Source organism: Ursus arctos, unplaced genomic scaffold, assembly GCF_023065955.2.
Source record: "Ursus arctos isolate Adak ecotype North America unplaced genomic scaffold, UrsArc2.0 scaffold_21, whole genome shotgun sequence".
NCBI classification, from domain to species: domain Eukaryota; kingdom Metazoa; phylum Chordata; class Mammalia; order Carnivora; family Ursidae; genus Ursus; species Ursus arctos.
In genome coordinates, this window is record NW_026622886.1 from 5,491,085 (window position 1) to 5,506,388 (window position 15,304).

At 48.6% G+C, this 15,304-nt stretch overlaps 1 protein-coding gene across 5 annotated transcripts; it reads left to right on the forward strand.

The window, feature by feature from the left end:
* Positions 1–891: 891 nt before the first annotated feature.
* LOC113249556 (apolipoprotein L4-like) lies at positions 892–14,275 on the forward strand. Of its 5 annotated transcripts, XM_057316486.1 has the most exons (6): positions 921–953; positions 2,335–2,380; positions 8,438–8,480; positions 8,663–8,771; positions 10,195–10,321; positions 13,150–14,275. In XM_057316486.1, the coding sequence occupies exons 4-6, from the start codon at positions 8,741–8,743 to the stop codon at positions 13,619–13,621; spliced, it is 630 nt and encodes a 209-aa protein (XP_057172469.1). In that variant the 5' UTR covers positions 921–953; positions 2,335–2,380; positions 8,438–8,480; positions 8,663–8,740; the 3' UTR covers positions 13,622–14,275. The 5 variants fall into 5 exon arrangements, 4 of the variants coding, with proteins under 4 accessions (XP_057172468.1, XP_057172470.1, XP_057172469.1 ...); XM_057316485.1 differs by lacking the exon at positions 2,335–2,380 and having other exon boundaries at positions 892–953; XR_008960774.1 differs by lacking the exons at positions 2,335–2,380; positions 13,150–14,275 and adding an exon at positions 12,578–13,134 and having other exon boundaries at positions 898–953.
* Positions 14,276–15,304: the final 1,029 nt, after the last annotated feature.

Consider the following 15,304-nt stretch of genomic DNA (forward strand, 5'->3'; position numbering starts at 1 on the left):
CTGGGGGAACCAGACCTTCCTGCATGGCCAGTGTCCCCACAGCACCTGGCACACACTCAGCTCTGGCCACGATGGCTGCTCTGCTCAGGGACCACGCGGGAAACAGGCCTTGCTGGCTCTTTGCATTTGCTCTTTCCTGACACTAGCCATCCTAGAAGAGTCCTCCTTTAGAGAGAAATACATCTGTCATCAAGCAGAAACAAGCGGGCTAGAAACAGCAGTGTTTCCTCAGCTCTCTCCCACAAGCGTCTGCATCCCTGCAAACAGCACTTGGCCCCCATGTCTAGAGAGTCCTGATTAGATCCAAAGGGGTGGGGGAAGACAGGGACAGGGTGACTGCAACAGGGGATTTAAGCCCCTCCCCTAGGTGCCATGGGAGCAGAGTAGGGCACAAGGACTCTGCCAGGGAGGGTGCTGGAGGGCTTCTCAGACGAGGTGATGCCGGATTTGGGCTTTGAAGTCTGAGCATGGTTTTTCCAGGTGGTAGAAGCAGGTGCTTCTGGCAGAAGGATCTACACCAGCAAATGCCTGGAAGCCACAGGGGTGTGGCACTCAGTGGCTGCACTCTGGGAAGTGAGCCGTGAGCACCTGGCATGTTGGGCACAGGAAGGTGAATAAGGCAGGCACGCCAGGGAGTGCGGTGGGAGAGACAGAGAGGAGGGGGCTGGGAACAAGCCCGGGGGGGGGGGGCGTCTGTGGGGATACTCATTAGCTGAGGGTCCCACAGTCTGTCAGTGGCAGGAGGGCTGAGTAGGGAAGACCTGGAACGCAGGTGTGGGGCTGGCCCTTTGAGGCAGTCAGGGCAGACTAGGGAGGGTAGGACACTAGGACCAGCCGGGTGTGTACATTTCATCAGGAGCTGCTTGAAGTGGATGCTTTCAGTTTCCCTTTAGGTCCATATGTTTGGGCTTTGGGTGTGGTTACTGCACAGAGTCCCAGCTGGGTCCTCCCAGGTAAGAACCGCTGGATGTGCTTCAGCTCCTTGGTGAGCTTGGAGGGTGGGGCCCCAGAGCAGGGAGATGTCTGGGCTGCTCCCTGCCCCCCACGGGGCCCTCTGTTCCCCCCACTGTGGGGCAGGAAGAGAAGAGCAGGCCTGTGAAACTGCAGCAGAAAGAAGGGAGTGGCTGGGGGTGGGAAGGGCCACAGCATAGATGGTCCAGGCATCGAAACTGAAAACAGCAAACTGTAGACTTGTGGGGTCGACAATAAGGGTGTGAGTTTTATCTGTGTGTTTATGCCGGCAGAGGCAAACCTAGAAGTCTTGGGATTGTTAAAGTCCCATTTCTCCTCAGACAGCTGCGTCACAAGGCCTGGTCTTCCCTTCTGTCCTGCCGGCGCCCACCGGGAGCTCTGTGACCCTGGGTTAGTGCCATTCCTGGGAATTGTTTGTTCACATCTCTAAAAACTTGTCTTCAGTCTTTCCTGTTGATTCATGGGGTCTGTCGTGTTTCATGCGCGCTTAGCTTTTCTCTGCTCTAAGTATCAAGCGTACTGCCTCCTGGCCTCTCCCTGTAGTCTGACTTAGTTCATGGTGTCCTTTGCAATTTTTAAGAGGTCAGATAACAGAAATTTCCCCTTTATGGCATCTGGGATTTGCATCTTGCTTAAAAATTTCCCCTACTGTACATTATTTTTTAAAAACATGTCTTCCAGGACATTTGTAGCTTTTTCTTTCTAGCTTATATTTAGGTCCTGTTGGGATTTATTGATTGATTGGTTGATTTTGTACAAGCCTTTCAGTTTTTCCTTCTCCTTCTCCCCCCCTCTCTCTGCTTTCCTCCCTCCTCCCTTCTCCTCCCTCCTGCTCCTCCTCTTTCCCTTCCCTTTCCTCCTCTTTCTCCTCCCCTTCTTCCTCCTCTTCCTCTTCCTCCTGCCTCCCCTTTCTCCTCCTCTTTCTTTGTCCTCCTCCTCTTCTTCTCCTCCCGTTCAAGACATCTTTAACAGGTGCTGACTACAATCCATAGAAACCTGGCTTTTCTTATTGCTTTAAAGGAGCCTGGAGTGCACTAAGGAAATGACCCACCATCATTAGGGAGCAAATGTAGGGTGAGGTTGGAGGGAGTGGGGCCCAACATCAAGCCTGGCCTGGCCACCCTGGGGGAGGTGAGGCTTTGAAAAGTCCTGCCAAGGCTCAGGCATCAGGACAGCCATGTTTTTCTGCAATTCCCTCTTCCTCTTTCTCCTCGTATAAAAAATATTATGGCAGGAGTATGAAGACATGAGGAATTAAATGGAAGGTTCCAGAAATCTGCTAGAACTGTCCAAAGCATGTTGAATCAGAAGGGTAATTCCTGTGAAATCTGAGACCAAGTCTTATTTGTTCTTGGGCTGCAGGAGCTTTTCATCAAGCTAGCCAAGAAACCAGTGGAATTGCTGAGCGGTGAGTGAAGCTGGCTGTGCTGTGGCTCCCGCAGCTCAGATCTGAGCCCGGCTGTGCCCTGGAGAGCCAGGACAGAGGGTCCCCCGGGAGGCCCTGGAACAGGAGTTCAGGCAGGGACTAGATAGGCCCCCGGCAGTGCTCAGAGTGGGACCGAGGAGAACACACAGAGAGGACTGCAATCAGGACAGTGCACATTCAAGGGGAGTCTGGAGTCAGTGGGGGGCAGCTGGTAGGGGAGGCAGCAGGTGAGCTGGGCTTCCACACACAGCTACACTTTTACAAGGTGAGGAAGGGGGGAAAAGGCATTCCAGGGGAAGGGAGTAGCATAAGCAAAGGCCTGGAGGCTGAGGTGTGATGGACCAGAAGCAAGGAGAGGCATGGGCTGGCTCAGTCCTTACAGCCTGCGACTCTCCATTGTGAGTTCAAGCTCCATGTTGGGCCTGGAGCCTACTTCAAATAAAAATTAAAAAAGAAAAAAAGAAAAGAAGAAGGAAGTGAGGGGTCCTTGAGGGTCTCTGGGCCAAGCACCATGGAGGCAGGGAGCAGTGCGGAAGACAGGAGTGGGAGCATTAGGGAGCCCAGGGTGGGGCCCAGGCTAAGGAGTTTGAGCCTGTCTTAGTCTCCCCTTTCCCTGCCCGAGGAGCATGCCTGCAGCTGCTTGCGGGGAGATGCTTTGGTGAGAGTCTCTGTGCTGCTGCCTCTGGAGAGCTTAGACGGAGCCGGTAGGGATGGGAGGGCTCCGTGTCCTGTCCGGGCTGTGCTGGTGGGCAGGGGCAGGCTGCTTCCCTCCTTCTCCTCCTGACAGCCGTGCCGGGAACTGACAATCTGCAGGCTGGCCAAGGACACCCGGGTACTGATGAGGCAGGAGGGAGCACTGTCCAGCATCAAACCCAGCGGAGGCCCAAGACAAGGGTCGGGGCCCGGCCAAGTATAGCGGAGGATGGAAGAATGGGACAGAGAGTGCAGACACATTTGCAAATGTTTGGCATCATCCAGGGTCTGGCTCTTTCTGCCAGCACGCTCCTCCTGCTCTGCCTTTGCTCTTGGTCCTTGTGCTTCATGATGTCCTTTGGCTGCCTGCAGCTCCCTGCTCAGTGGGCACTCTGCTTCTTCCTCTCCCTCTGCCTGCCACTCCCCCTCTCCCTCCCCTGTTCACGCTCTCTGGCTCGCTCTCTGTCAAGTACATAAATATATATAAAATCTTTATTAAAGAAAAGGACCCCCCCTTCATATTAGGAGTAATTGACAATTAAATGACCTGCATTATACTAACTTCTTTTTGCTTTAAAACTTTTCACCCTTATATTTACCTTTTTAATATACTTAGTCTCAGCTCTTCTCCTTTGGACATTATTGGGAATCACGGTTTTACAGACTCAGCCTGGCTCAATTAAACATGCTCATAATAAATATTATCAATTATCATTATTATTATTCTATGTAATTTGGTAGGATTCCCAGTGGGTGCCCTATTGGGCACTGCTCTGATCATTCCCAAAGCATCCTTTCTTTCAGGAGTAGGGGCCATTGAAGGCCCATGGAGTTCAGTTTTCCTCCCAGGAGTCTTGCTGCCTTTGAGTGGAGTAAAGCCACGGATGCCTGTGTGAGTGGGCGAGGGATTACTAGAAGATGTATCCGTCGAAGGGTGGAGTTCACTCTGATGACTCTAGGTTAACCTATGTTATCATCCCACTTTTCTTAGACAACTTCCTTTCGTCCAGCACCAAGGTTTCTCCCATGCTGACGATTGTCCCATCAGGAGTCAGGCTTATGTCTTATGGGCACTTGCTCCAGTTGCTCCCATCATCTTTGAAGGGTAGTGTCAGACACCAACCTGTTATTGGGGTTAGCTGTTACTCACTGCTATAAAGCAACACCTGCCTTACTAAAATTAAAAAAAAATCAGAGTAATAAGTGCATATGGTTAAAACAACTCAGTTAGTACCGAGGGCTCTGCTCACCCACTTTCCCAATTGAAAGCAATCACTTTTAATTTGTGGCTTTTTCTTGAGGTGGTTAATCAATATCTTTAGATGATATTCTTACCCTGGGAGACAGAATAGGTGAACGTGTAGGCTCTGGAGACCAGCAGTCTGGGTGTGAATTCTGTCTCTGGCCCTAGCTGGGTGCTTTGGGTAAATTACTTAACCTGTCTGAGCTTCAGTTCCTTTTCTTACAGAGTCATGGGGAGAATTAATAGATGAGTTAATGCATACAAAGCACTTAGAACGGTGCCTGGTGCAAAGCAGGTAGTCATCAGCCACAATAGTTAGTTTCATTCCCTTGTTTTTTAAATTTTGAAGAGTTATTTATTTCTTACCAGGACAGAGAGTGATTTCCCTTACTTTTATACTTTTTCTTATACACCTCCCCAGCTTCTCCTCATATCGTGCTATCACTAATTTTATGTCCTCGATTAGAAACCTTTCTAGTCGTAAGCAATTTACTTACACCTTTGTGTCTTTTTTTTTTAAGCCTCTCAATTGCTGCCAGTATTTTTGGATTCCCCACTTTATACAATGAGGATATTAATCCTCCTCCTCTCTTCAATGCTTCACCTCCCAGCTTCTATCATTGTACTTTAATTTATATATTGGAAATAAGTGCATTTAGTTCTCATATTTAAATGGTCTCTTTTGTTCTAAAGGTTAAAAATCAAAGAGGAAGGTTTACATGTGTGTGATGTTTTCAGTATTGTTTACTGTAGAGTTAAGTTGTGAAATACAGTTGCACATGCTTTCTTGTACAGCTTTAGTTTTTCCTGATTTTCTAATTGCCTATGTTTTTACCTCTTGCAATGTTGCCTTCAACATTTCCTCCATTTTTCGAAGTGTGCATTGTGTAAGTATTGTATCAAGTCCCCTTTCCCCATAGAACTCTTCACTTCTTATTCCATTCTGGGCTGGTTTCTCTCTAGGCCCGCGGCGTGCCAGCTGTATTCCTCAGATTCCTTCCTGTCTGTGGTAATTTTTACGTTTCCTGGACCTCATAGCTTTCTGTCTCTTGGCTATTATCCTCCACCTCACCCCATAAACACACAAACTTTTTTTTTTCCTGCGGCTCTTTCTTAAGTCATTTTCTAAGAAATTATAGCAAATGGTATCTTGTCATTCCCCATTTAGTTTCATTTCTTCTGTCACCTTTTTGTTTTATTTTCTGGAAGTTTTCCTGGACCTTTCCATCCTTTCCTTAGACTTCTTTAGTTTGCTATCACTTTTTTTAAAGATCTCTTTTTTGTTCCATAATTTTTTAATCCCTTTTCAGTGCATCCTGTTCTCATTTTATGAAGACAACACCTTTCTAATCTCCCTGAGGACATTGGATCAAGGTTTAAAAAAATTATTCCCTATAATCAAAATTATGTATTTCTTCTGGTATCATTGTTTTTAAGGTTTATTAAGTCCAGCTGATTTTTGTTATTGTTGTTCTTTTTTTAAAGTAAGCTTTATGCCCTACATGGGTCTTGAACTCATGACCTTGACATCAAGAGTTGCAATCTGTACTGACTGAGCCAGCCAGGCGCCCCTTCTGGAGTCATTTTTTATTTATCTTAGCCCCCCTTTCCATCTGGTCCTCTTTCTTATAGATCGGATCCTAGATTGCCTATTTGTAGTTAAGAGAGAGGTATGTTAAGAGACAGGCTTTCCTGGAGAGTGATTGGATGAGGCTCCCCAGATGCCAGAAGATAGATATTTTATCTGGAGTCTTTCAGTTCTGCTTTTCCCCCTCTGGGGTAGACTTAGGCTGCTGTGAATATAGGATCGGGTGTGGGGTTGGTAACCTTCTTCCTGCTTCCCCTCTACCTCCCTCTCATCTTCGGTCTCCCTCTCTGAAGCTCTGCCTTCAGACCATTCTTCTTGCCTATTTGTCCTCACTCTGTTTTTCTAAGGGCTCCTTCCTCTCCTCTTCTTTTTTCAACTATCAGTTCTCCATCCAATCTGCCTTTAAACATTTGTCTAAGGCTCTGGACTCCTGTTGGCACTGTTCTTTTCCACTGACAGCAGAATGAGGAGATGCAGTGTGTGGGTCCTTGAGTCCAGGAGGCAGATTTGAACCCAGGCTAGCTCTTACTTGATTTCTGACTCTGGGAAAATCACATAGTCCATGCTTTAGTTTCCTTATCTTTAAACAGGAATGTAAACGATACACATCTCAATGATTATAGGAAGAAGATAGGTTATTATTTGTAAAGTCTTACAGCTATGAGCAATGCAGTGCATAGGCCACAACTCTGAGTCACTCTCATCATTAGTTATTTTTATACCTATAAGTACCTTTACTATCATTTCATTCAGGTCTCAGGTGGGATATTTGATAAATGCTCTTTTGCCTTCTTCAAATAGTGTCTAGGGGCGCCTGGCTGGCTTCTTTGGAAAAGCATGGGACTCTTGACCTTGGGGTTGTGATTTTGATTTGCAAATTCAGTATAGAGATTCCAAAAAAAAAAAAAAGTGAACTTAAGATATTAATGCTTAAATGTAATCAACATTTGCTGTCTTTCCTCATCTCCCAAGGCAAGAGAATAACAGAACTAAAATAAATTCTCTCTCTATTCGGGTCTGTTTTTTTTTTTTTAAAGACTATGAAGAACTGGTAAGAATGGAATGGTGGACACCGTCATGTAGTGTGAGTGTGAATGTGAATTGGTTTAATTTTTTTCTTAATAGTGTGGCTCTAGGTATGAAAAAATTTGTACGTGGTGATACCTTCTGACCCAGTCATCCTGTTTCTTGAAATGCCTTAAGGAAACAATCTGAAATGCAAAATGCAAAGTTTTATACAAGGAGATTTTTGTTCGCACTATCATTTAGATGAAGAATTAGAAGCAGTCTAAGTTTCGAAGTTGGTGGAGGACAGCAGAGGGAAGTGCACACATTCCGGAGGGCTCAGCAGTCCATTGCAGAGCTTAGGGATTGCCCAGGAGTTAGCAGGTCTCCAGGCCCTGTGGGATAAAGAATGTTGCAGAAGCAAGGAGGACACAGGGTTTGGGAAGCTGTGACACCCCAAAATCGATCAAGACAAAGACTGGTTCCTGATGCAAGACCTCATTGTGGAATGAGAAGAGTCATTTACAAATAAACACTTCTACAGGTGACCCTTGAACAACACAGGTTGAACCACACAGATCTACTTCTGTGCAGATTTTTTCATTAAATATATGTACACTAGTGTAAATGTACTTTCTCTTCCTATGATTTTCTTTCTTTTTTTTTTTTAAGATTTTATTTATTTGCCAGAGTGAGAGAGTGAGCACGAGCACATGAGCAGGGGGGAGGGGCAGAGGGAGAAGGAGAAGCAGTCTCCTCACTGAGGACAGAGCCAGTTGTGGGGCTTTAGCCCAGGATCCTGGGATTATGACCTGAGTTGAAGGCAGATGCTTCAACGACTGAGCCACCCAGGCGCCCCTTCCTTATGATTTTCTTAACATTTTCTTTTTCTGTAGCCTGCTGTATTGCAAGAATACAGTACGTAATACATATAACATAGAAACTATGTGTTGGTCAGCTGTTTATGTTATTGGTAAGGCTTCTGGTCAAGAGTAGGTTATTAGTGGTTAAGTGTTGGGAAGTCAGGAGTGTTGTATGAATTTGACCACACAGGGATAGAGTCGGCACCCGTAATCCCTGTGTTGCTGAAAAATGAACTGTACATGAATAAATGTTTTCGTATATTCAAGGGAGTAGAGCACAGTCATCACAAACATGGGATTTGGATCAGAGACACTCGGGTTCAAGTCCTGGCTCTAGCACTGTTGTGAACACGTGGACTAACCTAAGTTCAAGTGCTGCTATCTTCCCCATTCAAGTGGGAGCCACAGGAACACCCACTTCCTGGGTGTGTGAGGATGGTCAGTGAGGGAGCACGTAAGGAGCCCTGCCTGTCATAGACACTTGATCCGTATTAGCTCTTAGCAATTAGTAGACACACACGTTCCTGACTTCGAGGAAGTTCCAGAGCATTTGTCCCATCTTTTCTTCTGTGTTTGGTTGTATTGCTTCTATAACTTCTCAGATGGCAGTCTCCTTGTCCGATTATCTGCTCCTTGTGCCCCAACAGGACAGCAGGAGTCTGGCGTGCCTTGGGAGTGAGCTGGAGTGAGGTGAGTAAGTTTCCTTAAATATCCGCTGGCAGAAGCCGGTAGACAGACAAGCGCATCAGGTAAAGTCTACTTTGGCTTTTGTAAGCATCCCAGAGGGAAGCACCAGAGACCTGGCCCCTCGCTGCTTCCTGCTGCCACAGGTGGCTTACATTTGACCCCACGATTTGTTCTCTCTTCCCCAGGGGTGAAGCGACACCTCCTCCCACCCGGGACACAGACGCGAGCTGTAGGGAAAACTCTCAGATCCGACTGCCGGCACCATGACTTCAGGAGCCCATGGGCTCAGCCCAGGTAGTCAACTTCCACTTCTCTGGATGATTCCTAGAACTGCAGGGCTGCCTCCAGCTGAGTTAACTCACAGAGGAATCAGTGGCTTGAAGTGTCCTGAGCCCCCAAGAGGGGTCAAGGGGAGTCCCCAGCCCAGGAGTCTATAAGGACTCCTCCCTCCTGTCCTCTCAGGGTCATGGCTGAGGTGCTCATTTCCTCCCTCTCCCTGCCACCCTTCAAATCTATCAAATGACCCAGACGTGAGGCAGGACAGCCCACAGGAAGGTTGGGGACAGCAGAAGGGAAAGGAGGGAAGAAAGGGGTCCTGAGTCAGGGCAGGGGGAGGAGGTAGACCAGCAACCTTGGAGGCTTCTCCTGCCCTCTTGCCCTGTCCAAGGCTCCAGCATGGCTCAGGATGACTGTGGGGCTTCATGACAGAGGCCATTCCCTCCAGCTGTCACTCTGTTGCTAGCCTGACTGCTCTGTGAGGGTCAGTGGGCACTGACCTGGACCCCACTGTGGTCTTTGCCACTTCCCACCTATGTGACCTGGAGTGCCTTACCTAACCTTCCCTGTAAAATAAGAAATTTTCTGTGTGTTTTTATGAGGATCAAATGTAATGTGTTTTTCTGTAATTTGGGCCAGGGCCTGCTACACAATATGTCCTCCCTAGTATTGTTGGTGTCCCCTCTACCTGGAACCTGTTAGTGCCATGTAGAAATCTCCCCTCCCCCAGCATGCCCTGGCCCCCCAGGGCTATGTGATGGCACTTGCCCTGTGTCCCCACTATAAACACCTGCTTATCGGATATGAAAGTGGAGCAGGATCAGAAAGAACGAGTTCTCAACATTTGCTGCAACATGGATGGCACTGGAGGAGATAATGCTAAGTGAAATAAGTCAAGCAGAGAAAGACAACTATCATATGATTTCTCTCATCTATGGAACATAAGAGCTAGGATGATCGGTAGGGGAAGAAAGGGATAAAGAAAGGGGGGGTAATCAGAAGGGGGAATGAAACATGAGAGACTATGGACTATGAGAAACAAACTGAGGGCCTCAGAGGGGAGGGGGGTGGGGGAATGGGATAGACCGGTGATGGGTAGTAAGAAGGGCACGTATTGCATGGTGCACTGGGTGTTATACACAACTAATGAATCATCGAGCCTTACATCGGAATCCGGGGATGTACTGTATGGTGACTAACATAATATAATAAAAAATCATTAAAAAAAAAAAAAGAAAGTGGAGCAGGAACTGATTTTATTGATCTCAATACCCCTGCCTAGGCCGGTTCTCAGCTATTTCCCCACCCCCCTCCCCAATCCATAAATACAGAGATTTAGCGCTGTGGCTTCCCTCAAACCAAGCCCTGAATTCCTCTCTCCCTTAGTGAAGCTGGTAAAGGAAAAAACTAAACAAACTTTCATTTTTTTCTTTCCATCTAGAGACCGAAGCACTTGTTGAGAAAGTCATCGAGTCTTTCCAGAACACAGTGAGCTTACAGGAACTGCACATCTTGCCAACCGACCATGAAACCTGGGAGAGATTTGTGGCTGAGGCCACATTGTCCAGGTAACACCCTGGGGATGCCCCGGGATGGTCACCTAGGTCTCTGCAGAACAGAATCCTGGGGTTGGGGTTGGGTATGCTCCTTACAACAATCCATGAGGAATATGTCTTCCCTGACATTTGCTGGCAGTGAATGGCCTCAGATTGAGAAGAGCCGAAACCTGCAGAGAGCAGGTGATGGGACCTTGGCCTTAACCCAAAGCAGACCTGTCTCTGCCTTGGTCTCTTCATATGCCCATTTTATCATGAGGAAGCGAAGATAATGCATGGAAAGTGTTTAGCATAGTGACTGGCACATTGTAGGTGCTTAGTTCATGTTAACTTTTTAGAAGATTGCTGAGAAGAGACAGGGGCCAAGCGTCTTCTTTCTGGAGATGAGGGCCAAGCACGGCCTCCTCTGGGACAACTGAGAAGAACACTGACACCTCTGTCTGTGCCCCTGGGGATTCAGACTAGAGCATTTCCTCCCCATCTAAGGAGTTCTAGGAACATGCAGGATACTGCTGGCCCACGAGGTTCAGAGGTTGTAGTGGAATTGGACCGATCTGGGTTGGATCCTGACTTCATTTCTCCCCAGCGTGGGGACTCTGGGGCTGGATGTCTTGGAGTCTCAGATTTGTCATTTATTCAATGGAAACAGTAATTCAGTCTGATAAGATTGTGGCGAAGGCCTTAGTGTGAATGCGAGGGCCAGAGCTGGTGGTCAGGATAGAAAACGGGGGGTCCTGGTTGGAGGACTAGTAGGCTTGGGCAGTGGGGCTGGGAGTGAGTGACCCTCTAGGGCACAAAACTTGAGGAGACCAGGGACCTAGCAGAGGTCCTGTGATTAGGGAGGGGAACATTTCTTCCCTCCCTTCTTTGATCTCCTCACCACTGGGCTCATGGGGCCATGCGGGGTGTTTCTTCCATACTTTGTCTGGGAGCTGGCGGGCCTTGACTACCATTTGGAAGCCTCTTCTCTTCTACATAGAGCAGCTCCAGAGCAATAGAATGAGCTGTGCGGCTTTGTGACAACTCCCAGCTCCATGGTGGCAGCTCCCAATTCTGTACTCTTTGGGGATTCTGAGACTCAGAGAATCCCCCTAGGGAGGAAAGTACTTCCTCCACGAGCTTGCCCAAATGCAGGTCATTTCCGGCTTAGTGATTCATATAGAAGGTTCCCAAAGTCTCTTGCATCTTTAAGAGATGTCGGAAAGTTGCACATGGCCTTGGGGTACCAGCTAGGTGTGAATTAGGCTGGTGACACCTGTGAGGTCGGGATGCTGGGTAGTGGCTTGGGAGTCCATGCCGTGAGCTGGAGAGCCTGAGGGGAAGCAGGGGAAGCAGGTGTCCTCTCTGGCAGTCATTTGGGGCAATGGCTGGGCCCCTGCAGAGGATCAGGCTGCAGGGAAAGAGCGGGTACCAAGCAAGATGCTCGATAAGGTCCCTTCTCACTCTGAGGTTTTGTTTTCTTAAATTCCATGTACCCAGAGTTACCCAAACTGCAAAGTCTAAGACCACAATCCCTACGACTGCTTTACTGTTGGGACCAACTGCAAATTGGGGGGCGTCCCCAAAGCACCCTGTAATTGGATGATTCCCTGGAAGCACTCACTGAGCTCAGTGAGAGCTGTCACTGTCAGTTACGCTGTGTTACAGGGAAGGATACATGTTCCCATCAGCCAAAGAGAGAGACACTTGGGGCAGAGGGTTTCCAGTGCAAAGCTTCCGTTGTCCTCAGGAGACCTTGCTGCCCTGTATTCAGTGTGTGGCAGTGCACGTGGAGCATTGCCCACCAGGGAAGCTCAACTGTGAAAGTATAAACAATGATTGTGACACTTATTAATATGGTAAAGAAGACTTAATTCATGCCCTAGGCATTAAGAGTGTTGTCATAGGGGAGAGAGATGGGGCTTACCTCGGAATAGGGTGAAGACTAGGGATTTATAGCCAAGGAGCAGGGCAGGGTCAGAGGATGGGAAATCAGTAAGATGACACATCAAGGTGGGGGGATTCTTGCTAACCTGACCTACTAGGGTTCTTGCTAAGACTGGGCACGACAGGCTATCAAGGACAGAGCACAGATGACCAAAGTCAAGGCCTAGTCAAGAGGAGGGCAGAGACGAGACCAGATAATGTTTGGTCAAGGAGAGAGTCTTTTTCAGCCCGTGCCTCAGTGTACAGTTTTACTGGGGCTTGATCACATGCTCCCTGCATGGCTGACCTGTCGTCTTCAGCTCCCCCTGGAGGTCACACTATGAGTTTCTGGTTCCTCCTTAGGTCAGAACTGACAGCACATGACCCAAAGCCCCCATCATACATCATCTCTGAGTCTGGCTGGTGGCCAAAGGCCCAGGCCACGGAAAAAAGTCCTATGGTTCTTGGACCCTTGACATCCTAGATGGGGCCTCGAGATCACCTCCCAGTGCCAAGGGCAAAGGGCAGACCTCTCTGTGGGTGAGGTTAATCCTTCCACACACAAAGATTCTCCAAATGAAGGTTTTTCTGCTCCAACCCACGTCCCTTTGTTCATCTATGGAGTTCCCAGGCTACAGACACTGTGGTCCTGACTGTGTGGACCTGTCCTTGACTGTGAAGCCGTCTTCATCCAGTACCACCACCCAAGAGCTTCTTAAGTTGACATGGACTGACTTATTCCCCGATGGACCGTGTGTTATGGAGCACAAGCAATGTACAGAGTGTGTTTAACTTTGCAGGAAAAAGTCTTCACATTTGTAAAATTCTTTTCCATTTGATTTATAGTAAACATTCTGTGGTTTTTGTATGATCATTGGAATGAAGCCCACTTTCCAGATCAGCTTGTCTTAATCACTTGATCTTCACTGTTGCAGGGAGGAGGCAGATGCACTACATGGAGGTCTGGACAGGCTGGATATGGAGGCCGAAGATCAGCTGGCTAGGGAGAGGTTTTTGAGTGAGTTTCCCCAGTTGAAAATGAGGCTTGAGGAGCGTATAAGAAAGCTCCTCGAGCTCTCAGGTAATGACGACAGGCTACACAAGAACTGCACCATCTCCAAGAGGGTTGGTGGCTCCACTGGCATGTCTGGCATCCTGAAATTTGTTGGTCTGGGTCTGGTACCTTTCAGGGGTCAGTCTGACACTCACAGTAGCTACAGCGGGGCTGGGAGCAATATCCGCTGTGACCCATGTGTCCACCAGCTTCGTGAAAGACTCAAGAGAGTGGTCCACAAATGCCAAGCCAGTCATACAACATCAATTGGCATTGATGACAAAGAGAAGGTTGTTGCAAATGTTTTTTCAGAGCAAACGTCAAATTTCTTCCTTAGCAGGTATTTGCATTGAAGAATGCGAAACATTTCGATGAATGTTCGTGCCATCTAGCTAGCTGATATCAATGGTAGGTGCCTCATGACACCCAAGAAAGCCTCAGTTCAAGGGACTGCTCTGTCATTGACCAATGGATCCCAGATCATGGGTATGGCCATCTCAGGTATCTCCTGTCTGATGGATATGCTCAACTTTGAGAAAAACTCAGGGCACTTGCAAGAGGGGGAAAAGACAGAGTCAGCTGAAGAGATGAGGCGGCAGGAGCTGGAGAGCAAGTTGGAGGAACTCACCAAGATCTATGAAAGTCTGACGGAGGGCCCGACTCCATGACCTCAGAACGGGGCAGGGACATGTGTGGGACAAAGACATGGAGGTACCTTATTAGAGGGGAAAAGAGGGCAAAACAAAGTTTTTGGGATGGGGTGTTGAGGAGTTGGGCATTTCTGTAGCTGAGCCCAGGAAGGGAGGGGTTAATGCAGTTGGTGCCAGCAGAGATGGGGGTGTCAAACAGAGGAAGGAACATGGATCCTGGAATTCGGAGGGAGAAGGCTAGAGAGTGAGGGGAATGGACTGAAGAGGACACAGGGGACATGTTCAAGAGAGGTGTGGAGGAACAAGCAATGGGAAGGCCAGGAATAATAAAGTTAGAATTGTTGGAATATGCAAGAAGATGGTGAGTTTGATTTTTCCATCTTAATACTTAGTTCTTAGCCTTCCTGAAGTTGACAGTTGCTACTCAGGGCCGGATTTGACCACCATTCGGAGCAAAGACAAATAGGCTGGTCCACTGGGGGATGCTGGCACAAGTGACCCAGACCCGTGGTTCCCCTTCCACGTCCCATGAGCGACCGGGTGTTGTCAGCATGGATGCAATCCCCTTAGATGTCTCTGCCAACCACTCTGATGACTTCAGAAGTCCCCATTGTCCTATGTCCAGTTCGCAGTCCCTACTCCCCCAGCCCCCACTGCCCCTCTGCTCTGAAACACAAGTCATAAGGTCCAGCATGGTTGAGCCATCACCCGTCCACAGGGGATGGAGACACTGAGCGGGGTGCCGGTTGTGCGCCCCCGTCGGCTGACTCTCCCTGCCTCCACCTGGTGATGCCCTGGCGTCTGCCGGACACCTCCCTCAGCAGTGAGAGGGGGACTTGCCCACTGAGGCAGGATTGCCTTCACAGTGCCCTGAGTGGCTTATTGACCAAAGATGTTGCCCGAGACCCCCGCCTCTGGAACTGCGGTCATCTAGGGTGACTTTTCTTGTGATCCTCGGGGGTCAAGTAGAGCCGTATTTTCTAGTCCCTAGAGCTTTAGGGTCCCCAAGTGGGCTGGACGTGTCTCTGCAGTGCAGATGCCTGTTCCTCCCCTGACGAGTCTGCAGCCCCGGTGGGGCTGTGTTCTGGGAGCCCGTCCCGTGCACAATCCGCTCTCATGCACATTAGCCCATCGGGCCACAGCTTGAATGGACATCGCATCGCCTTCTGCCTCTCACAGTGGTTTCATCGGGTCGTCACGCGCAGGGTGTGCTAGAGACAGGGCGACGAGTCAGGAGAAAGGGAGGTTGCAGAAAAGTAACCAAGAAATAACCAAACAAGGAGAGGTGGATAAAACACAACTTTAACCCATTGTCAGAGGTCAGAGTGTCAACGTGGCCTTAAGTTTGGCCCCTTCCCTGAGTTGCTGGACCCCAGCCACCACCTG